This window comes from Hemisphaericaspora subhashii (genome assembly GCF_019202705.1).
Source record: "Hemisphaericaspora subhashii strain CBS 10753 chromosome Unknown scaffold99, whole genome shotgun sequence".
NCBI lineage: Eukaryota > Fungi > Ascomycota > Pichiomycetes > Serinales > Debaryomycetaceae > Hemisphaericaspora > Hemisphaericaspora subhashii.
In genome coordinates this window covers 25921-50522 of record NW_026057267.1, presented here as the reverse complement: position 1 = coordinate 50522, position 24602 = coordinate 25921, and the positions used below count along the sequence as shown (strand labels likewise).

Below are 24602 nucleotides of genomic sequence, written 5' to 3'. Positions count from 1 at the left end.
ATTAGCTGGCACAAGACCAAAACAAATTGCAAAATATTAACAAAAAATTGCTCCAAAAAAATCAAGGGAATATGGGGGTCCATTTCAAAAAAGAATGTGCTAGATCAAGAACTTTGTGAACCATTGAGAGTTGGAAACAATAATAACACAAGGGATGGCTACCAAGTGGTTTATCCTCAGAGCCCCATCACAGAGTATCCCATTGGTTCAAACACAGAATATTTGCCTTATAGCAATCCAAGTTTATCATATGTATGGAATCCCTTCCCAAATTCCTATATTTCCCATGACTGCAACACGCCTTTCGTAGATGATGAAGATTGAGAAAACTTAGAGTCACTGTTCGGAAAACCTCCAAAATCTGGGGGTCTGTATCATACCGATTTCGACGATATGCAAGTTGGTTTTCGAACTTCATCTTCCTCATCTTCTTGCTTTCCAAATACCCGAAGTTGATCTTCGGTTTATCCAAGCATTGATTCCGTAAATTCTTCATAGGATTTGGAATCAGAAGAAAGACTATATTCATACTCTGGATAATGAAATAGTTGTGGTTGGTGATCGGGATAGTAATATGGTTTGGGACTTAAAAGGGAGGATGGACAAGGAATGTTTTATATTTAGATGCTTGATTTAATATTTAATAAATTTTATATTTTTAAACAAGAATTTCTCTTCCGTAATACTTACTCGCTCCAGCTAGGATATGACCATCGTTACTCGGGTATTATCTTTATCACTTGGTGGTAAATGCAACCACTTTTCATTTTGGGTAAAGCATGTTGAAATAAATAAGTTAAGCCAATACTTTATGAACCAAGAAATAGCACGGAGAACAAGCTCGGGTGAACACCCTTCTGAAATGAAGAATTGGTGATGATGCAATTTGGCGAGAGTCGGATGCAACATGCTGGCCAGCAGCTATGTACAAGCTTTCACTTTTATTCTCTGTCTCCAGCAGGGTCCTTCGGGTCTCTATAGATATTAATTCGTGATAATACATTTTACTTAGATTATATCTACAGGTTACTTAAAGATAGATAGTACATTATAAGAAATACATACATAGAAGACTCAGATCCCATTTATACTTGTAACAAAATCACGCAATTACAAACAACCCTACCCATCCAAGGCATATCCAAGATCAACACCCTTAAATTGTTCAGCCAATGCACCCAACTTCTCAGCCAACATCTTCAAATTCTCATTCCTTGGTTCGAATCTACCTAACCATTCGCCAACACCATGCTGAAGAATCCCCTTTGCTCTAACTTTCCCCAATTCAACATTTCCATAAGATCCATGAATAGTAATTCTCTTATTCTTAGCCTGATATGCTGCACGATGTAAGATATTATTATTATAAAACACAATATCACCGGGATGTAATTCAACAACAATCTCACCACTAATATATTCCGTCCTCCTCGATTCGTCTACGGTCTTTTCCCGTTCCTCAGCGGTTCTAACTCGTTTATGTGACCCGGGAATAACAATGAGACACTTATCCTCAGTCAAAGCCAAATTGAACTGAGCACCAGCATATGGATTCATCAACAATTCCTGGGCTTCTTCTTCTGGAGTCACACTTGGCTTGATAGTATCACGATGCCAATCCAATTCGAAATCACTTAAAGGGTTAATCAACATATTTAACAATTCCATCGAGATTTCCAGTTTTTCAATCTGTAAAATATCACTAACGAGATTCAACATCTTGTCATCAGAATATAAATCATGGAATGGATAACTCATGTTTCCTAAATCAGGGTGAAGAAGGCCCGAAACTCCCCAGATGTCAGGAATGAAGCCTGGAGTGGTTGGCCAAGGAGGGAACTGTTTGCCACGGGTTCTGACTTGGGACCAGTGGCCGTCACGGGCATATTGGATTAAACGTTCTGCGGCGGCGGTGTATTTGGTGATCTCTTCTGGGGAGAGGAAGTTACGAACTACGGTGAAACCAGTTTCTTCGATTTCGTCGTGATGCTTATGAGGGAGAATTGATGGCATAATTGATTAGGGTTGTTGGTTTCTTGTAGTGGGATGGGGTTTGTGACAACGGGATATTCGTAGTCTATTTATACATGTTGTTGGGGATGGCTATAGTTGTTTTGGAGGAAGGGTCTTTTGGAGATCTTTTTTTAGATCAATGTTACATTTGATTGTTCTCAAAAAATGTAACATGGTATAATTATCCAATGAAAAATGAATTAAATATGTTTGTGTAAGATTTACTCTATACCTGCTGTGGGGGAGGCTTGCATGATGTGGAGGACTTCATCTATGAGCCATAATAACGGTGAGAAGTGGATGCCGTGTAGATGAGAAGCTAGCGGTGTAATGTAACCATGTTGCTGAAAACTTAATTAGATCCTACTGGGGTAAACTCCTAAAAACTGGAGCCAATTCGCTTGTAAATGCCCTTCATTTAAATCACGCTTTATCTAATTGATATGATGGAGATAAAGTATGCAAGGCTACTTAAAGATTACGAGCCATGTGCCATAAGCGAGTTCTATAGAAATAGTACTGTAAATCTACGTATTGGAAAGGAAGGTGGGTGACATATCTGGCAGTAGTAAAGTGTATGAAGAAGGTCTAAGATAGTAAACATACGATCTCAATGCCAATCAAGTTCGAACAAACATACAATGCTTCTTGAGACAGTTCATCTGCAAGAGTCTCCTTTTAAAATAGAGCCCTGGATACGGATAGAATTTGTTCTTTACTCTCTACCGGTAATATTTCACTTACAATTTACCACTATATTAAATAGTAATAAATGATTTAAGTATTGAACTGACTAACCTCGATGTTATATTCAGTTATTATAGCAAATAATAATATCTCTTAAGAACTAAATTATAAGCAAAATATATATTCATAGAAATGTAAGTTAAGATCGATGATCTGTCTATATAAAATAGAAATATGGAATGAAAGGAAATAGCCTCCTTTAAATATTCCTGCGTGGCAATCAGAAATTACTCTAAATGTAACACGTCTGAAAAATACAATGGAGAATAAAAACAATATAAAAATGTCGCAAGAAGAAACATCCATCTTCTCCCTGAAGCTGGTGATCTGAAATGATACTTTTTTTAACTATGTTCCAAGGACATCATCCATACGATTTGGCTATCAAATCAACTGCTAAAGCGGATGTGGCTGCATCGGGGGATTGTAGTGGCTTGGCAAACACATATCCTGAAATATATTCAATGCAAACTAAGACATATTTGAAAGTATTGGAATCAGCAAATGGTCCGATATGATCTAGTCCCCATCTGCCAAAACGTTTCCGAGGTTCTAAGGGATAGAACTGTCTGATTACTTGATGGAATGTTGCATGGGTCTGGCAATAATGACAGGAACGAATAACTTCCGTGGTGATTAATAGGTGGTCGGGGTGCCAAACATGTTGTAAGACTAAATAATCCGTAACTCTGATAGATACATGGTGTTTATCATGGATAGCGGTAGCATAATATCTAAAATATTCATGTCGCACAACTTTGAGTAATCATTCAAGGAGATGGTAAAACCTGAATTAACAGAAGAATTTCTTCACATTATTGGAGCACATGAAGCAGCTCTTGATCAGGTACAAGACTATGTATGGTGCTTATTTCACACGACTTTTTCATCTATTCGGTACTCAAACATTTCGCGCAAGAGACTCAATTGAATCGAATACTTATGAATTTAATTCAATGGATCGACAAGTATTCCACAAGAAATCCTTGAATCCACGCACTTCCAGAGAGACCAACAAACGCTATGATTCACAACGGAAATCCCAAGGCTCCAACAGATACTATGACATCAGATTCTACTACCATAAGAAGAAGAAGTACTGTGGTTATTTCCTAAGTCGAAGATATACAAGTTGGATAGACACATTGTTGCCAAGTCGGCTTTAAAAGGGAAGCAGAGAGTTGAACGAGCTGTTGATGTTAAATTATCCAAACCATTTGATTGTGTTCTTACTTTCTACATCTTATCAGACCTTGACAAAGTCATTATCGGGAAGCCAGCCTTAAAAGTGTGGAAATATCAGACGACCGATAAAGGAGATCATTTAACCATAGATGGACGGACATTCACAATAGAAGCGATGGAAGTGGAAGAGACGAGAATACATGCATTACGAACTGAATTAGAACAAGATCTACTACTGAAATTTCCTAAGGTGTTTTCTACTGAGCCACGACCACCACAAGAAAGGGCATTTAAGCACCAGATAATTATAACGGATGAGACTCCCGTCTTATCTCCGGCCTTCTATGCTACTCCTGAAGAGAAGAAAGTCATCTATGGATTCGTGGATGAGAAACTTAAGGCAGGGATTTTAGTTCCTGCAGTTGAAGGATCCTGGGTTAGTCCAGTCTTTGCAATCAAACAACATGGGAAGTATAGAGTTGTGACAGATTTAAGACCTGCAACATATAGTTCACCATCAATTAAAGCAAAATTTTAGATGTCTAATGGAGCACCTTCTTCTTCAACTTCCTCTAAAGGTCCTAATTCCTGAAGTTTCTTCTTGATTCTTGCAAGCTGGGATTCATCCAAACTCTCTAGAGCTAAAGGATTCACTTCTAGTAGTTGGATTTTAACCGAGTGAGTCACTTCATAACCATCCTTAAGTAATTCTTTCTCATCCAGGGTAGCCTTAATCGAATATTCTTGGTATCTCGAGAGGATGTCTGCCATAAAGGTTTTCTTGCCTTCTAAATAATAAACCGTAGGAGAAAAAGCGCCAAGTACATCTAAGAAACGTGCAACTCTCAATGGTGGCTGGGTAGACTTATCTTGGATAAGGGACAACGATTGATGATAAGAATAGACCTCGACGTTACAATGGCAAAGATAACTGAACTTCTTGAGAATGGTGATAATCGCCAAGAGCTCTTTCTCCGTCGCGGAGTAACGGCTTTGCGTTAGAGTCAATTTGAATGAGATAGGCACTAGAACTTCCTTTCCGTTAATGGGTCGAGGTTGACAGATAAATACACCAATGGCCCTGTCCGGAACTATCAGTAAAACCATAAGTAACACAATTTGGATCGTAGATGAATAAAGTTGGTAGTTGGATAAGTTTTCATTTAAGCTTCAAGAACGTATCTTTTCATTCATCCGTATGAGAAATGGGTGTGTGCTTCTTCGTCTTGTCCTTAATCAAATCCCTCAAAGGAGCTGTGAGCTTGGATAGATCAGGTATAAACTGCCCGAAAAAAATTGTGAAGTTCACTATTGATCTCACTTCAGTGGATGTTTGTGGTAGTGTCCAATTATGGATAGCTTCAACTTTATCTTTAGTCGGGGTAATCTGTCCTTCTGTGATAGTGTAACCTAAAAAATCCACTTTGGTCTTCACTAATTTCGTCTTCTTAATGCTGATTTGTAGGCCATGATCATTCAACATTTGACACACTTCTTTAATCCTCTTTACATGTTCATCTAAGTGTTCATGGTAGAAAAGAATATCGTCCATATATGAGATTACTCCTACATTCTTAGGTAAAATATCCACTAGAAATTTTGAGAAGACAAATGGAGCATTGACTGCACCGAATGGGAGGGTTGTAAAATTGAAATTACCCATGTGGGTAATGACCCCGAATTTCCTGGAAGTTTCTGGTGTTACAGCGATTTGATGATATGCTGACTTAAGATCCAATACAGAAAACCACTTTGATTTATGTAGAACACCAATCAAATCTCTGAAATTATTAAGATAACATGGAACTTTCACCGTCTTCTTGTTCACTCGTCTTAAATCCGTCACAACTCTATACTTCCCATGTTGTTTGATTACAAAGACAGGACTAGTTTTGATCCTTCAACTGCAGGAACTAAAATCCCTGCCTTAAGTTTCTCATCCACGAATCCATAGATGACTTTCTTCTCTTCAGGAGTAGCATAGAAGGCCGGAGATAAGACGGGAGTCTCATCCGTTATAATTATCTGGTGCTTAAATGCCCTTTCTTGTGGTGGTCGTGGCTCAGTAGAAAACACCTTAGGAAATTTCAGTAGTAGATCTTGTTCTAATTCAGTTCGTAATGCATGTATTCTCGTCTCTTCCACTTCCATCGCTTCTATTGTGAATGTCCGTCCATCTATGGTTAAATGATCTCCTTTATCGGTCGTCTGATATTTCCACACTTTTAAGGCTGGCTTCCCGATAATGACTTTGTCAAGGTCTGATAAGATGTAGAAAGTAAGAACACAATCAAATGGTTTGGATAATTTAACATCAACAGCTCGTTCAACTCTCTGCTTCCCTTTTAAAGCCGACTTGGCAACAATGTGTCTATCCAACTTGTATATCTTCGACTTAGGAAATAACCACAGTACTTCTTCTTCTTATGGTAGTAGAATCTGATGTCATAGTATCTGTTGGAGCCTTGGGATTTCCGTTGTGCATCATAGCCTTTGCTGATCTCTCTGGAAGTGCGTGGATTCAAAGATTTCTTGTGGAATACTTGTCTATCCATTGAATTAAATTCATAAGTATTCGATTCAATTGAGTTTCCTGCGCCAAATTTTTGAGTACCGAATAGATGAAACTTTACTATGTTCTAACTCTATCGCCAGATGGATAATAGACATAGCGATGGAATAACCATTATAAACACTTCACTCAACCCAAATATCTTTAATAGGAATTTCTATTTTTATATAATTTTTGAGCCAAACCCCTATCTTTTGTTGTTTGATCATCTCTAAGTTTGATTAATAAAAATATGAACTTTATTGAGTTTAAATGAAAGTTTATGTTCCCCCCTGTAGTTGGTTGTTGAATGGGAAACACTTATATGAAGGAAGGATTCCAAATGCGGTAAGTGCGGCTTAGCATTGCCAACCATCATGTATGAGATGGTCTACTTAAAGATTATGGAATACTCAGCACTTTTCCTGGATTTTACGATTTGAAGTTTTCTAAGCTCTGTTTAACTTAACCATCAATAAGCAACAATTACAGCTGAATGCTCGCCAGAACTACTCTACCAGCTGCTTATTATGTTGTATATACATACGTAACCGTTATCCTATTACGTGTTATCTTTAGATAAAAAGCCTGTAACCAATCAAATTACATTTATAGAATCCAAGATACATATGCATATCGTTTATAATTCTATTTCCTCTATAATATACCTTTCTATCTCTTCCTCTCTCTCTCTCTCTCTCTCTCTCTCGGTCCTCATCGCATCTCATCGCCTTCTGAAACAAATCAAAAAAAAACGCAATTGGTAGCGACATACAAACTCACAAGAAAGTGAAAAAAAATTATTTCACTAATATAAATACTCTTCCTATCATTATCTACCATTCACTCTACAAGAATACACTCAAATCATGTTCTTAAGACGAGTGGCACTCACACGAGGAGGTGCAACAGGAGCCAATAGGATATCGTCCACGGTGGTATCTTCTGCCTCGGTTCCATCTCGTTATGTATTGCATTATAATCATCACCATATCCTGACAAGACAATTTTGGAATGGGTGGTTGCCACCAAAAGCTGAAGAACAGAAGAAGAAGGAAGAAATTAATGGAGTTGATGGGTTGAAGATCAAGGCGGGAAATAAGCCTGCACTTGGCGATTCTGAAGTCTTGGTTGAAGGAGGAGTTGAAGTGGGAGAAAAACCTAATCCGGTGGAAGAGGGTTTGGAAACTAAGACTGAGTCTGAGGATATTAGGAGTGGAGATAAGACAAGTGAATTTGAAGATATAGAAGCTGGTTTCATCGATGAGTTACCTTCAACAAAGAAATTGGAAACAGATCAACTCAAGCCAGAACAAATAGTGGTTACTGAATCAAAAGAGGCATTTGAAGACTCAGAGCTTGGATCGATAGATGAGTTGGTTTCTGAGAAGAAGCCTATTGCAGAAACTGAACCTGAAAAAGTAAAAGACTCTTTGGTCTCTAAAGACACATTTGAGAATTTCGAAGCTAGTTCAATCGATGAGTTATTTTCAAGATCGAACAAGAATGACGTGAAACCTGAACTTACGGAATCTACCGAAGCCCAAATAGCATTACCCGCAGATCTTGATTCAATACCTGTTAGGGGATCCAGTGGATCATTTCACAACGAAGGGCATGAATTTTTAGATGATTTTGTTTCGATTCCAAACTCAGAAACCAAGTCTGAATCAATTGAAACTGTTCCAGTTCCTCAAGACACAATTGAAAATTTCGAAGCTAGTTCAATCGACGAGTTGTTCTCAAGAACAAACAAGGAAGAGCCCAAACCCGAACAAGCACAATCCACCACATCACCAAACACGGATTCCCACGGTTCATTACTAAACCTTGAAGATTTTGAATTCGAAAACCAAAACACTCCACCACCAACAACAACATCCACCACCACCACCAATTCCAACTCCACAGCGGAAGAATCCCCCTTTTCAACATTTGGACTTGAAGCTTTCGGCTTCCAAACCACCACCACCACCACCACTCACCAAGAAGGTTCCTACGTCCATTCATCACTCCAACCAAACCAACTCATAATCGGTGACAAATCAAAACGAATCTTCTTAAACCAATCAGATATATATAAGCCCTATGACCGGGCATTGCGTCTAACCCCGCCATTAGGGAAGACATATCTTGCCAAAACGACAGGTATTAAGGCGTTGCAATCCAAGAGCGCCGCCAAAAGGGCGACCAAGAAGGGGTCCAAGATGGGTAAGACGAAGGTAGTGGCTGAGGAGGAGGAGACAGTGGAGGATGTGGTTGAGAAGAAGGATGAAAAGACGAAGAATATTGTATTATCGAAGGAGGACAGGTTGAAACAAGAGGCTGAGAGTCTTGTGAAGAGAAGAGAGAATGCTTTGAAGTTGGTTACGTCTGTGAATGAGGTTGTTGCTGGTGCTGAGGGCAATACGAAGAAGAAGAACAAAAAGGTGTCGTCGGATATTGAGATTGATGAATTAGTGGAAATGATGGAGCTAGTAAGACCGATCCATAAAAGTGGGAAGGTAAGGAAGACGATTGGAAATCAGGAATTTGTTGATTTGAGCAAGAGAATGCAGGGTATGTTTATGCGTAAGCATTTATTGGCATATGTCGAACATATGAGGGCTTTGGGTTCGAATGTCGATAAGTGTCCACTGCGTGCAACCAAGCAAGATATAATTAAGACGATATGTGAATATATCTGGCAGACCAAAATCAAAGACCCCCAACACCCAGAACAAAAAGAATCAGAACAACAGGTCCATGTCATGACACAAACATCATTCAAATTAGACGACCCCAAACTCATCTTCCACCTCCAGAACTCCAACATCTTACGCCAATGGAAAGACCAGTACGGGCTCGACGTCTATTTCGCAAACCAAACCATCTACTTCCAGGGTCCATCACCCTTAAAACTCGCCGAACCACTCCTCATAGGCGCCATTAATAATTTTGTATCCGCTCCATTCAATTTCTCAAAAATAATCTCCCGTTTCGGTCCAAATCAATTCTCACTCGAGAAATTCCAATCCATGGCAAAAGTCTACATCGAACCAGGGTCAGATAATATCTATACAGTCTCAGCGTCATCCGAAACCGAGTTGAAACAATTCGAAAGACTCTATCATTCAATCCTGGGCCAGAATCCACATCTCAACACCTCGATATCTGATCAACTGGCATTAGATGCAAGATCATATATTCCATATAGTTTATTGGATAGGTTTGGGTGGATTGAAAAGTTGTTTTCATATTTTATGCCCGAGAAACCAGCTTTGGAAAAGATTGAAAATGGGGTATATCAGAGATTAGTTGATGAGATTGGGAGGAAAGATGCGAAGAGGTTGAGGAGGGAGATTAATGAGGCGTTAACTGATGATGTGAAAAAGGAAGAGAATGAGGTCGTGAAGAAGGAAGAGGAAGATGATGAGTTGGCTGCTGCGTTAGAAGATATTAAGGTTGCTGCAAAGGAAGAAGGAGAAGAAAAGAAGGTGGAACTTGGTGAGAAGAAGAATAATGGGAATGAGGTTGAAGAGGCTATTGATGATTTATTCCTGGTATTGAAAGAAAGACAACCAAGTGATGCTGCTGAGAAGACGGATGGTTCTAAGAAGGTTCATGAAGATTTATCTGATTTCCTTGAGTTGAACGAAGAATATGAAGGATTTGAACTTCAATTAATGGATCCAGAAGAAACAACAACCAAACAAGGAGAAATGGAATCTTCATTGGAAAAAGAAGAACCATTAATTGAAAAACCAAGGGTTTCAATCTCTGATTATTTCACAAAAGAACAAGTTGATGAAATATATAATAAAGTGAATGATATTTCATATATCAAAGATCTTAAGGGAGTTGAAAAAGAGAATATCTTTAGTTCTGCAATCACGGTTAATTTTGGTACTATCTTTATGAAACAAACCTCATCTGATAAATTATTCCCAGAGGTACCGAACACCCCTAACAAGAATAGTCAATTTGAATTTGTAACTAATGATAATTTAGTACAAGATTTCATTACTCAATTACCATTATTCAATACCGATCATGAAACTAATCAAAAATTAGAATTATCATTTGAACCTGAATTGTCAGAGGAAGGTAAAGTTAAATATCCTCCGGTTGTTATCCAGATTGATACTAGTTTTGGTGCAGTATCAGTTGCAGAATCAATAGTTGCATCAGTAGAAGCTCATAATAAAGTTCTTGTTCCAATAAATAATGGTATATGTGATTTAGAAATTTCAAAAGTTGTATTAGGAGATTTATTAGTACCAGAAATTGATAAACAAAGAAAGGAATATAATGAAGAAGATAATGAAATGGGTATAACTTTAAGAAGATTTAGAAATCAACCTGAATTGCTTAAATTCTTTGAAAAGTCAAATTTAAGGATAAGTTCAAATCAAAAGATTGACGTTGATGAAGAGGTTGAATTATATATTGGTGATGATAAAGTGAAATATATTCATACTGGATTAATGATTATGAATGAGATTCTATTCAATTATCATGACCTACCAATATGTTTAAGAATATCAGAAGGTGGAACATTAGGAGGTAGAAAGGTTGAAATTGAAGTTGGACATGGTGAAATTCCAAGAGAAGAATTTGATGATTTCTTAATAAAAATGTTACAAATTGTCCATAATTCTTCCTAGATGACCTGTTACTACTACTAGTACTACTTGTATATAGACTAATAACTTAATAAACATTTGTATAAACTATAGACCGACTATAAGCTATATCTATATGATATATATATATGGTAATATGCCCCGGGCTAAACTACTTCTTTTCTTCTAAACTTTTAATATGTTTTTCTAAATTATTAATTGAATTTTGTAAACTAACAATATCACTAATCATTACTGAATTAGTTGATTTATATTGATCTAATAAATAATAATAACATCCAATTCCTGTACCAGTAACTCCTAATAAGAATCCAACAAATCCTCCTCTAAATGCTCCTACCTTCTTAGGTGTAGCTGATACTGATGCTTCAGTTGAATATGAACGAATGGACGTGGTTGTTCTTCTGAGTAATTGACGAGTGAACATTGTGTGTTAGTTATGCTATGTGTGTGTGTGTGTGTGTATAAAAGTAAATAATTGCTAAGGTTTGATTCTCGAAGAAAGAAATTTTTCGATTCTTCTAAAAAATTCTTTGTTTTTTCGTTGGTTAATTTGATTGAATGTGGGTGATTTCTATTTAATTGTCGTACACCCTTGATTAAAACAAAAGAGATGGCGAACTCAATAGCACCTTTCTTAAAATGGGAGTCATATGTAGTCAGATGGTAAACATGGCATTACACTAGCATATGGAAGTGAGATATATAATTGTTATTATGTAATTGTTATTGCATATAGAAATATTCTGAAACGAGTGTATGTTGGGAGGGGCGGGATCAGGGGGGAGGGGGGCGGAATTCTGATGAGGATGGTAGATTTGGAGAAGGATCTTGAGTAATAAGACTTAGTAAGGTCCTGTATTCTCATAGACTCAACAACTAATACAACTATCCAGATATTAATTATCTCTTAAAAACGTATACTTAATATGTGTGTCGTAAATACTAGTATTTCTTTGTCGCGACAATCTCTTGATGCGATGCTCATCATTTTAAAGAAAATAAAAATATTTAATGAAAATTCTTTCACACCNCGAGTGTATGTTGGGAGGGGCGGGATCAGGGGGGAGGGGGGCGGAATTCTGATGAGGATGGTAGATTTGGAGAAGGATCTTGAGTAATAAGACTTAGTAAGGTCCTGTATTCTCATAGACTCAACAACTAATACAACTATCCAGATATTAATTATCTCTTAAAAACGTATACTTAATATGTGTGTCGTAAATACTAGTATTTCTTTGTCGCGACAATCTCTTGATGCGATGCTCATCATTTTAAAGAAAATAAAAATATTTAATGAAAATTCTTTCACACCATCATCAACTACTTCTACCTATCAACCAACCAACCAACCATGGACCAATTACGAACAACATACAAGCACAAAGACATCGAACCAATCTATATCGGAGGCACAACCGCCACTATCTCCTCAACCACCCCTACGCAATACTTAGCCACCCCCTTAAATGAAGACATCATAATCACCAATCTCTCCACCAATGAAATCATCCACCGTATCGAAGGAGATGGAGAACTCATCACCCTGGTCATCATAACCCCCGATGGGAAACATTTAGCCATCTGTTCTCAATCTCAACAATTACGTATCTTTGACTTAGTTCTTGGAGAAATCACCAAGACACATAAATTACTGGCACCAGTGTATATCTCAACCGTCGATTCTACATCGAGTTTATTTGCTTTTGGTGGTTCTGATGGGGTTATTACTGTCTGGGACATCGAAGGTGGGTTTGTCACTCATTCATTAAAGGGACATGGGACTACTATTTGTAGTTTAAGTTTTTATGGAGAGTTGAATTCATCAGATTGGAAATTAGCTAGTGGTGATACGATGGGGACGGTTAAGATTTGGGATTTGGTGAAGAGGAAATGTATTCATACTATAAAAGAACATAATACTGCTGTTAGAGGTGTTGGGTTTGATCAAGAAAATGGAGAGTATTTCATAACCGGTGGTAGAGATAATATTGTTGTTATTTATAATATTGAAAAGAAATATAAACCGGTTTTCACATATCCTATTAATGAACAAATTGAGGCTTGTGGATTTATTACTTTCAGAGGGAGACAATATTTCTATACTGGTGGTGCATCTAATATATTCAAATTATGGGATATTAAATCTGGTGAAGTGATTGCCCAATCTCCAACCCCATTGAAAACCAATGAAGAATTGTTAATCATCGATGTCATAAAAGTATCCAATGATGATATCTTCTTAGTCGTATCTGATCAAACAATCGTTCAGCTCGATTTATCATCCACAGACAACCAAGATATTCTTCCAATCACAAAACGTATCGCTGGTAACCACGGTATCATCGCCGATATCAAATACGTCGGCCCTTCATTCACCCGCTACGCCCTCGCCACCAACTCCCCTGCCCTCCGTATAATCAACCCCGACAAACCATTAGAACTAAAACTCTACGAAGGACACACCGACATCCTCAACGCCATCGACGTCAGTCAAGACGGGAAATGGATCGCCACCGCATCCAAAGACAACGAAGCCCGATTATGGAAATTCAACGACACCACGGAAGATTTCGAACCATATGCAAGATTCACCGGTCATGCCGGATCCGTCACTGCCATCTCAATCTCGAAATCAGATACAACCCCTCGTTTTATCATAACCGGATCCAGCGATCTCACCGTCAAGAAATGGAAAATCCCATCCATACCTAACCAAGTGGTAAAATCGGCAGAATATACAAGAAGAGCCCATGATAAGGACATAAACGCCCTCGATATCTCTCCTAATGATGAATTCTTCGCCACGGCCTCATATGATAAACTAGGCAAGATCTGGAATTGTGAAACCGGGGAAACTGTTGGTGTTTTAAGGGGACATAAACGTGGTCTTTGGGATATTAATTTTTATAAATTTGATAAATTGATCGTAACCGGTTCTGGAGATAAGACCATAAAAGTGTGGAGTTTGGTTGATTATTCGTGTAAGAAGACATTTGAAGGGCATACTAATTCGATCCAACGAGTTAGATTTTTTAATTCCCAATCACCACAATTGGTGAGTTGTGGTGCTGATGGATTGGTGAAGTTGTGGGACTATAAATCCGGAGAAGTTTTGAAAAGTTTGGATAATCATGAGAATAGGATTTGGGCAATGGAAATCAAGGGCGATGGAGAGGAGTTTGTGACTGCGGATGCGGATGGGAAGGTGAGTATATGGGAAGATAATACCGAGGAGGAGATTAAGCTTAGAGAAGTGATGAATAAAGAAAGAATTGAACAGGAACAGAATTTATCTAATTTTATTAAGAATAGAGATTGGGCAAATGCATTTTTGTTGGCTTTGACTTTAGATCATTCAATGAGGTTGTGTAATGTGCTTAAAGAAAGTATTTCATATAATGAAGATCCTGAATCACCAATCGGGTCCTTACAATTAGAATCTATCATTGGTAGTTTAGATAATGATCAAATTATGAAATTATTTAAAAAAATTAGAGATTGGAATGTTAATTTTAAATTATTTGAAATTAGTCAGAAATTATTAACAGTTATATTGAAGAGTTTTGCCGTGGAGAAGTTGATTGAGATTCCTGGGTTAATGAAGATTATTGATAGTATTATTCCTTATAATGAAAGACATTTTGTTAGAATTGATGATTTGATTGAACAAACTTATGTATTGGATTATGCTGTTGAACAAATGAATAAACTTATAGCTTAAGAGTTTAATTTGTATATTTGTATATTAGATAGTAATATAAACATTGCTTTATAGATTATATGGTGTGTAACCAGGATACGTTGTTCTATCCGCCAACTCGAAGGTAATTTGTAGAAACCCACAATATAAAATGCAACTGGCTGCGAAATACATAAAAATTAAATTTATAAACTCTTTACCGCCAACAAATTCATTACTTGATTTTTCATTTATCCACAAAATGACACCATCATCAATGACAACCAACAGACACAACTCAGTATGTCTCCCCCTGTCTACCTACCCCGCTCCAACCAACCACTATACTAACACCCAACAGATCACAGCTGAACAAATCAGACATAAGAAACAAAACAAACGTGGAATCAATTTCAACCTCCTAATAGCCGGCGACAACAACTTAGGAAAAAGAACCTTCATCAACACTCTCTGCATGAAGAAATGCTACCCCGAACCCTCCCCACCCCAATCCCCAACACCAACCACAACATCTCCCAATGAATTCAAAATCATCAAAAACTCATTCGGTACGTATCCCGCCCACTTCCCGCATCTCCCCAACCACATAAATACTAACACCCCTTCTCTAGAATACAACAGTCCAGGATCAATCCCAATCAAACTTCAAGTCTTCCTCACCCCCACCTCCCCCAACCATTCCCCCACCACGACCCCTATCCAACTCCAAAAATTCATCGAAGACCAATATAGGACCGTACTTCAAGAAGAACTAAAAATCAACCGAAACCCCACCCTTCCCGACCTGCGTATCCATGTTGCGTTATATTTCTTACGGGGGAACATAAAAGGATTATCGGTGTTTGATAGATTGATGATGCAGCATTTAGGACCTAGGGTTAATTTAGTGCCAGTGTTGGCGAAGGCGGATGGAATGACGAGGGTGGAGTGTGGGGAGGTGAAGAGGGTTGTGTTGGATGATATTGAGATGAGTGGGATAAAGATTTTTAAATTTGATGAGGGAGTGGGAGGAGAGGAGGAAGGGCATAGGGATGGGGATGGGGAGGAGGTTGAGTATGTGAGGTATTTGCAGTCATGTTTGCCATTTGCTGTTATTGGTGCTAATAATATTGAAGAGAGAGAGGATGGAGGTGAAGGTAAGAAGAAGTTAGTTAGAAGGAATAAGTTTGGTGATATTGATATTGAAGATGAAAGGATTTGTGATTTTAAATTATTAAAGAATATATTATTTGGAAGTCATTTACAAGAATTTAAAGATATTACAATTCATAATTTATATGAACAATTTAGAGCACAGGAGTTGTCGAAGCAAGCAACAACTACAACAATAACTGAATAGCTAGTCAAGTAAGTAAGTAACTTATTAAAATGTATAATTTATATATATAACAAACCTAATAATTAAAAAATATACAAAAAAGTAATAATTGTCTATATAACCATCCCCCTACTATTAAATAACATCACCATTCTTAAATTGTTTCCCCTTAACAAATTCCAACCCTTCACCACCATAAGAAGTCAAAGAACTAACTTCAACCACATCACCATTAGCAACAATTCCTCCGTGTTCCTTCACCCATCTAGTACCACGTTCAAGATAATGTTGTCTACAAGTAGTTGGAGTATCATTCTTAGCTCCATCAGCATTCTTCAATGGAGAAAATTCTTCCGATCTTTCAACTTCCATACATCCAAATTTTTCCAATTCAACCGATGGGAATACATCAAAGATAAATTGTTCTAATTTGATACCATTTGGTTCAGTAGGTTTATAGAATTGTTTAGTTTCTGGATTAATACTTGGGATCTTCTTTTTGGCAATATGGAATGGTAAGAATTCTTGTGATGATGTCCATTTAGGTATCATCTTAGTTAATAAATCAACTGAATAATAATGATTAACGATATTAGCAGCTCTTAAGAATAATTTATTTGGATCATTTGGTTCGGTTTTATTGGCTAATTCTGGTGAGATTTCACTATATTCAATAACACAAGGTTTTTTGATATCATCATCCAAAACAATTAATCCAACACTTTCATTAGCATCTCTTTTTCTAACTACTTTTGTAGCTAATTCAAATTGATTATCAATTGCAAATCCAAGGAATAATGGATCGGCAACTTTAACTAATGAATTATCAACACAATACATATGAATATGTTTGATGCCTTTATTAACGAAATCATCTATTATTCCATTAACTTGTAATGCTTTATATAATCCACCATTTCCATCTGGTGATTCACAATATTTATCTTTATCTTCTAATAAAATCTTAGATCCATCTAAATTAAAACATGGAATTTTACCTTGATCAAAGAAAACAACTTGTGTAGATTTCAATCCAAAGTAATTATTTTGTTTGAAAAATTTTTCAGTTGATGGTCTAGTTGGTCCACTTGTCATAATATACCAATTTATAATTGGAACTTCCGATAAACCAAACTTTTCTTTAGTTAAATTTTGAATTTTTAAAATCTTTTCACCTTGAATTTGAAATAATGATTTTGATGAAGGTAATTCAATATTAAAACACCCCTTTGGATCAGTTGAACCTAATCTAGTACCTTGACCACCAGCCATTAATAATACAGCAACTTCCCCCTTGGCAATAGCTTCAAAACCTAAATTTGACCATTTTGTTTTAGTTTCAGTATCTAAATCTAAAGTAGAAGCAGTTTGAGCTGGAGGTAATTGAGTTAATGATCTTGATGCAGAATTTGTTGAAGAAAATTTGATAGCTTTTTGAACAGTTGAAATTAATTTAGAAGGATTTTCAATTTTTGACAATTGTTTTAAGAATTCTTGTTGTTGTTCAATAGTTAAAGAATCATAAAATTCAAAAAGATGTTCTTGACCAGCAGTTTTAAATAAATCTATAATTGGAGATTCAGCAGGTATAGTCATTTTATTATTGTTGTTAATTTGTTGTGATATGCTTAAGGATGGAATATTGAAAATAAATAAGTGAATGGATGACAAAAAAATGAGGTAATATTAATCTTTAAAGGTATCCTTTAATATAAACTTGAGTGGGTTGGAATAAAATGAAAAATGAAAGTGAGTGTGAATTCGTATTATATTTATAAATTCAACGATTTTAAAGGGTTTGAAGAAATGTTCGTGGAATTAAAAATTGTTGTTCGATTAAAATTATTTTTGGTATAAATTTAATTAAAATTTGATTTTGTGTAAAAAATAATTTAATTAAATTACTATTTTTAAAACACACGAAATGAAAAACTTTTTTTCTATTTCCACTATATTGCGGTGTGTAATTTAAGGTTTGCGCCTAGTTTTTCACCCGGAGTATTCCTTCAAAAGCAATTCATTAGTCAAAAAAACCGTAGTCAGATCTGTCATGACTATTCCGTAAATGAATGGCTGTTAATTCTTTTTTTATTTGTTCTTAATATTTTATAAAACAGGCGGAGAAACAAATGACATCTGGTAAGGAGGTGTGTCAGTGGAGATTGTGTGATTAGTTCGATATCGATCCGTGTACTTATTCATAACCAAGCCGTTGTGTCTAGCTGTTTCTAAAAATAGCTTATACCTTCCTCACATTGTTAACTTGCTGTGTATTGTTTTTTGCTATGGGGTGGGACTGTATATAGACCATTACTGTTTTAGAATCAGGGGGTGGGCAGTGTGAATGTACACTTTTTAGTTTCATAGTTGTTTTGCAATATACAGTACCTGATACAATCATTTTCGTTATTGTGTTCAATAGCTGAAACATCATCATCCAATAAAACGATTCTCAACTGAAAATTTCACCTGTCAAAACGCGACACATAAATAGTAAAAACCCGTTTTGTGACATTCCCTGACTTCCAAATTTGGATTAAATCACTTTTGTTCTAACAATTGTGGCCTTTTGACTGGTAGTACTATATTATCCGTTTCTAAAAATAACACAAGAAGAAGAAATGTAATATCTCCTAGATAGCACGATTACAACCGATATCTTATCCCCTGTAACGGTCCTAAATCAAGGGGCTTTTTAACTTTTAAAATTAAGGTCCATTAGGGCAAATGTAGTTGCAAAGTAGTACTTCTGTCTATTTGATGAACTCCATTTCACCGAATTCGTTCAACGGCTGTCTATAAATGGAACACTTAAACTTGGAATCATCCTATTTTTCTTGGTATGAAAATGACCTATTCCTTTATTTCCTTCTCTGGTTGCTAAAAATTTGACAAAAATTTAGCAGATTTTCAACGTAAATTGACTGACCTAATATAAATCTGAAAACTTCCTTAAAATTGCCTTTTAAAATGCCAGCATCACCTTTACCGATACTGAGAATAGATTGTAATAATTACATTGGAATACACAATTTTTGGGTTAGCTTTTAGTTGTGTAAGTCCTTCATGTCCAAGGGTTTGACAACTTCATTTTTTTTGCAACACAATTTGATTGTTCTTAATTCAAGCTATTGAATAAACTGGGATACCAAAAACCAGAGTAAACGGATGAATGAAGCAGCAGATGAACTGATTGACTGCTTATCAGATAGAAATTTAATAAGATTACTCCTTTTGAAGTAGTATAAATAACTACTACCAGCCTTCTTTACAAACAAATCTTTTTTGGCAACCATCAAACAAATCAACAGAGAAATTGAATAACACTCCAATTTTGGTGAACATAACTATGTGAATACTTGAACAACTGAATATGATTTGAATCCTTTTGTTTTATCAACTTGAAGGCTTTCTCTTTGTTTAGCTGATTGACCTATTAATAGATCATTTGAATCTTTGAGGTTCTCACATTTCTTGGATTCTCTGAACGGCGATTAACTGGCTCTGATTCACTTGAACGTTAGTATCTTTTGTTTACTTACATTACCAATTAATATCCAACTAATTGTTAGAAGGAATTTGGATGATTTAAAATGAAATCATCTAATTCAGCTAAAGAGTAACAAAGTGAACAATAAAACAATATAAAAAGATTATTTTATTTAATCAACAATCAAACAATGAAAAATATTAAAATTATTTTATTATACTAAAAAATTATTTGCAGCAATAATTAATTAGCTGCAAAACTCACACACACACAGAAGAAAGAGCTTAACGAAAGAATACTAACAACTAAACAAGACACTCTCATATAAGATCAACCTATTAAACATAATTAATAGCTAAGATACCAACAATGATTGATAACAAAACACTTGGAACAAATAACTTATCACCAGCACTTGAATTACCCGATCCACTACCACCACTACCTCCACTACCACCATTTGAATCATCATCACTATCAACTTCATCAGAACTAAATGCTTCTGATTTTTGAGCTGCACATTCATAATTATGACCTTGAATATCTCCTCTATCATGTAATTCATCAAATGCATCACAATTAAAATCTTCATCAGTTGAAGTCATCATGAAATCTCCATCGACTCTTTCTAAACTTGGCATTTCTAAAGTTTCAAATACACCAGTAATACTAACTGCACCTCTAACTCTTCTTAATGAAGTAAATGTATTATTCATATCTTCTAAAGCAGTATTATTAAACATTTTAAATTCACCAGAAATTTCAGTTAAATTATTAACGGATAAATCAGTTAAATCATCATTAGCAAAGATTTGTAATGATGTACCAACATTAGTTAAAGAATCTAAATCTAATGATTCAAAAGTATTAAAACTTAAACTTAATGAACCATTAACATTAGTCAAATTCTTAAGACTAACACCAGCAACATCTTGAATTGTTAAATTAGCAGCCCAAATTAATTCATCCATTTCAACTATAGCATTATCATGATTAAATGATAAAATCAAATTTTCAGTAACTGTCTTTAAATTACCAAAATTTAATCTTGTAATATTCTTATTATTATTAATATTCATATTATGAATATTTTCAAATCCATTAAAACCATTTATATCACTTAAAGCAGTATCTGACAAAACAACTTTTTCAATACTATACATTTCAGAATTTAAACCCAAAACTTCCAAAGAAGGTAAACTAACCAATTGTAAATCCTTAGAAATATTCAAGGCAGGTAATTGAACATTCACCAATCTAGTCATATTCTGCATCTTCAAAGCACCAGTAATATTAGCCAACAGTAAGAAATTAACATTCAAAATCGTGGGGGAGTTAATCACAGTTAAACTACCCTCTAATTGTCTAATACCTGGTAAATCAAGTATTTCAATCTCAGAACCACTAATTGTAATATCACCATCTAATGTAGCACATGAGTTGATTTCTTGAACTCCGGTGGATTGAGTAATGGTGGTTCTACTGAATGAACATGGGTTTCTGTTGGAGGTGGCAGTGGTACTGCTGGATTCATCGTCGTCGTCGGCATGGACGAGGGATAAGGAGGTTATAAGTCCAATAAGTAATGGAGCTAATTTCATTATGGATAAAGCTAACAGGAAGACAATAAAAAGAAAAACTAATTAAAAAAGAAGAAACAATGGTAAAGAAAGAAAATAAATAAAAACTGGGAATTCGTTTATAAAATTTGTTGTTGTTGTCGTTAGTCGCTAAGATGAATCAGAAAATGAAAAATAAGGGAGGAAGTGGAAGTGGGAAGAAAATATTTGAAGAAAATCGTATAAATGTAGAAAAGCTTAACTTTTTCTTTCTTTCTTTCTTCTCCACTATGGCCTATTAACTTTACTTCAGTTTAAAAAAAAGGAAATTCATACAAATATGATCTAATTATAATTTATTTTTAGACCAAACACCAAAACAATAGAATTTTTCATTCGCTTAACATTGAAAAAATAAAATATTTTTTGTCTCATTTTTTTCAAAAATATCCCACCACAATTGCAATTTCTACACCTACCCACATGTTATACAAACAAACTATAAATAATAATTGGCATATCATAAAAATCCACCATCCCAATTCCACGGATTTGAAAAAAATTTGTATACCAATACATTTTAGTTTTACCATTTTTTTTGAGCCCCGGGCTTATTTGGATCACTGCCAAAAGGTTTTTTTGAAAGGGGTACTATGCTGGCTGGATTAAAATCAAAACAACTTCCAAGAATTTCTACCGAATTCTCGAGTTGCATTTTTATTTTCACTCATTCTCTCTTTTGCTCGTTCTTCTGAATCGTTTATATACGGTATGTGTGTTTCATAGAATATACACATTCCAGAACCTGGTTTACTAATCAAAAGAACACACCCAAGCCCAATGCCGTTTTCACAAAACGGTTAATCTTAGACAGATTATTCTCCTCAGAAAAGAAGAAAAAGAGGGAATATTGAAATAGCTCCGCTTTCAATCATCTGGTTTAAATTTAGAAAATTAAGGTTTTTTGCATTTAAGTTTAAAAAATCAACAAAATCATTGTATTAAACTTTTTCACCGCGATGGATGTATGTTTTCACCCAAGCTCTTCTCATGTCTAGATCAAAGACAAACTCCAGTCATCACAAATCTCGTAACCAAACCAGAATTGGATTGGAAGTATGGCTATGTTGTGCCATGCCAATACTTTTCGAAGCAGTTTTATTTTATGCGCTTGGATGTTGTTCTTGGTTGATCCATGTATTTAAAGCTAAGAAAAATTCCAAAATACCCAGGAATCAAGAATGGATCATAAAATGGAACGCTAATCTTCTCTCTGGATTGGAAATTTCGAACTTAGATTGTGAGCCCTGTTTGAAACCTGACTGGTCCCAAAGAACTGCAATGTAAATATGATTTCAAATCAATTGTCACTCCCTAGGAGCTGATACTTATTTTGATTTAGGTCTTGATTGTGCATATTGGTATGTCAGTCGACACGATGGCCTTGGGTTCTAGCTAACCAAAGATTTTTTACCAGTCCAAAATTTCCCATGTTATCCCTGAGAATGCCAGGTTCAAATTCATTCACATTGGGACCGTTTCTTAGATTGCATTTAACTATTTGTTTATCCCCTAACAGAGGTTACAAATTATGCTTGGTAGGATCTCTACTACCAAAAGTTAAGAGCTTCCAGACGACTGTAGCTCTGAGTAAATCCCATGAGTCTTGAAGCAAGAACTTACACTATTACACTTTTTTTGGTGCCTTGCTAGATACTACCATTCGTAGTAGTTTCTGATTGTAGAACATGAATGAGAAGAGGTAGGAATGTACCTGAAATCAAGATTTAAGTCAACACGAGCATTCTTGCCAACTGCCACGATTAGTTGTATTTCTAATCAGTTCCTTCGTGATAAAGATGCAGATGTTAAAACTTGATTTAAGGTTTATTCAAACTGTATTAAAGCTGTGAATGTATTCCACTATTACCTGTCTTAAAGAATACTTATCCATTGAATTTCTAACGAATTAAAGCAATATTTGATCAATCAACACGTATGCATTTGGTATGCAAGTAATTTAAAACACATTCCTTGTCATACCATATTATATTGCGATGCAGGGGCCTGGTTCATAGATCTGTTCTAGATCATTCCATTGACAAATTATGGCTGGATCGATTTTGGAATTTAGTCTAATTTAGTAGTGACATTGAACTTATGTTAAAAAGTTCAACCCTCTGTCCCTTCTTGTCTAACCATCTCGAAAAATGAATATGAATTTAATCATATTGGGAGATATTCATGATGGGTACATTTAGTAGCTAATCTATATTGAAGTATTAATGGAACTCTTGTTTTAGAACTTTCTTGTAGAACCGATACGAAAGTTAGTGAATTATATATTTCTAGTCAATCATATAGAATTGATGAGGAATGAATCAAACTTGAAGAAATACACTATAAGATTCAAATTCAACTTAGTCTTTATCAATTATATATGATTCAAATAGAAATAAATAACAGACTAGGCTTTCAAAATAGGCGCAGTTTTCTTTGATTTGATTGGCTAACCGACCCCTAGATTATTCTGAAAACATCCAGCTTATTCAATTTATCTTTGTGGTTGATTTATGAATGGTATTGATAAAGAAGAGAGTTGTTGAAATTTCATGTAGAAATAATGAGCAAAGTGTCATGAGGATTTATCGACTGATTTGTGAATGCATTTGGCTGCAAATATCTGTAAGACATTAAAACATAATAAATTCAAATATTTTTTATGCGCAGAAACCCACATTTATTTTTTGGTATTTCGACCAATAATAAAATAATCATCTTATTGAAAAAGTTTGCAAACATTACTTTTGATGATTAGTTTAGGAAATCAAGGTAATAGAAGCTGACCACATTTCTTACTAAGCTGGGAGGGATTCAAAATAAAATTATTAAGTGTGAATGTCTCTTCACGAACAAACTCCTGCAGCTAAAATGCTCGCTACCTCTAATTCTCCTATTCTAGAATCTTACCCCATGGTTCGATTTAAAACAATAACGCTTTGTTTTAGCCTTATATTTTCTCTTGCATTATATGAACAATTCAAAAGATACAGGGGGGAGGAAGTAACTCTTGTTTGAAGTTTGCAATGCTTATTGTTGTACTTGGAATTTAAACATCTCAAACAAAGACAAAGTTTATGTAAAAGACCTTTCTCGAAACAAATGAATCTTGTTACAAGTGTCAAACTGGAGAATGATCTGACAATACACACACATCTGTAATAGTAATACATTTTTCCTAATTGGGGTTGACATGGCGAAACAAAGAATATGAGGTGTATTGATTGATTACGTAGAGTGCCAAAAAAAAAAGAACGCGTCTGAATAAGATGTAATTAAATGCATATCTGATTTACAGTATTGAATATGGTTGGTCTCTTCATTAATAGAACCCATACTGTCATGTGATAA

The 24602-nt window shown here is 35.5% G+C and overlaps 9 protein-coding genes across 9 annotated transcripts; 4 read left to right on the top strand and 5 right to left on the bottom strand. All coding sequences in view use genetic code 12, as the record gives it.

Moving 5' to 3' along the window:
• Nucleotides 1-1122: 1122 nt before the first annotated feature.
• Nucleotides 1123-2013, bottom strand: J8A68_002297 (uncharacterized protein; the record flags this gene model as incomplete). Its single annotated transcript, XM_049406033.1, has 1 exon — nucleotides 1123-2013. The coding sequence occupies one exon, from the start codon at nucleotides 2011-2013 to the stop codon at nucleotides 1123-1125; it is 891 nt and encodes a 296-aa protein (XP_049264425.1).
• A 1525-nt stretch (nucleotides 2014-3538) lies between these two features.
• Nucleotides 3539-4483, top strand: J8A68_002296 (uncharacterized protein; the record flags this gene model as incomplete). The annotated part of the gene is made up of 2 exons (XM_049406032.1): nucleotides 3539-3619; nucleotides 3884-4483. The coding sequence occupies 2 exons, from the start codon at nucleotides 3539-3541 to the stop codon at nucleotides 4481-4483; spliced, it is 681 nt and encodes a 226-aa protein (XP_049264424.1).
• A 648-nt stretch (nucleotides 4484-5131) lies between these two features.
• Nucleotides 5132-6726, bottom strand: J8A68_002295 (reverse transcriptase family protein; the record flags this gene model as incomplete). Its single annotated transcript, XM_049406029.1, has 3 exons — nucleotides 5132-5726; nucleotides 5828-6333; nucleotides 6703-6726. 3 exons carry the CDS (start codon nucleotides 6724-6726, stop codon nucleotides 5132-5134), a joined length of 1125 nt encoding a protein of 374 aa, XP_049264423.1.
• Nucleotides 6727-7365: 639 nt separating this feature from the next.
• J8A68_002294 (uncharacterized protein) lies at nucleotides 7366-11142 on the top strand (the record flags this gene model as incomplete). Its single annotated transcript, XM_049406028.1, has 1 exon — nucleotides 7366-11142. The coding sequence occupies one exon, from the start codon at nucleotides 7366-7368 to the stop codon at nucleotides 11140-11142; it is 3777 nt and encodes a 1258-aa protein (XP_049264422.1).
• A 130-nt stretch (nucleotides 11143-11272) lies between these two features.
• J8A68_002293 (uncharacterized protein) lies at nucleotides 11273-11548 on the bottom strand (the record flags this gene model as incomplete). Its single annotated transcript, XM_049406027.1, has 1 exon — nucleotides 11273-11548. One exon carries the CDS (start codon nucleotides 11546-11548, stop codon nucleotides 11273-11275), a length of 276 nt encoding a protein of 91 aa, XP_049264421.1.
• A 927-nt stretch (nucleotides 11549-12475) lies between these two features.
• On the top strand, nucleotides 12476-14845 carry UTP13 (Utp13p; the record flags this gene model as incomplete). Its single annotated transcript, XM_049406026.1, has 1 exon — nucleotides 12476-14845. The coding sequence occupies one exon, from the start codon at nucleotides 12476-12478 to the stop codon at nucleotides 14843-14845; it is 2370 nt and encodes a 789-aa protein (XP_049264420.1).
• A 497-nt stretch (nucleotides 14846-15342) lies between these two features.
• SPR28 (Spr28p) lies at nucleotides 15343-16163 on the top strand (the record flags this gene model as incomplete). Its single annotated transcript, XM_049406025.1, has 2 exons — nucleotides 15343-15376; nucleotides 15436-16163. 2 exons carry the CDS (start codon nucleotides 15343-15345, stop codon nucleotides 16161-16163), a joined length of 762 nt encoding a protein of 253 aa, XP_049264419.1.
• A 114-nt stretch (nucleotides 16164-16277) lies between these two features.
• On the bottom strand, nucleotides 16278-17738 carry UAP1 (UDP-N-acetylglucosamine diphosphorylase; the record flags this gene model as incomplete). Its single annotated transcript, XM_049406024.1, has 1 exon — nucleotides 16278-17738. The coding sequence occupies one exon, from the start codon at nucleotides 17736-17738 to the stop codon at nucleotides 16278-16280; it is 1461 nt and encodes a 486-aa protein (XP_049264418.1).
• Nucleotides 17739-19970: 2232 nt separating this feature from the next.
• Nucleotides 19971-21233, bottom strand: ECM331 (Ecm331p; the record flags this gene model as incomplete). Its single annotated transcript, XM_049406023.1, has 1 exon — nucleotides 19971-21233. One exon carries the CDS (start codon nucleotides 21231-21233, stop codon nucleotides 19971-19973), a length of 1263 nt encoding a protein of 420 aa, XP_049264417.1.
• Between the last annotated feature and the right edge of the window lie 3369 nt (nucleotides 21234-24602).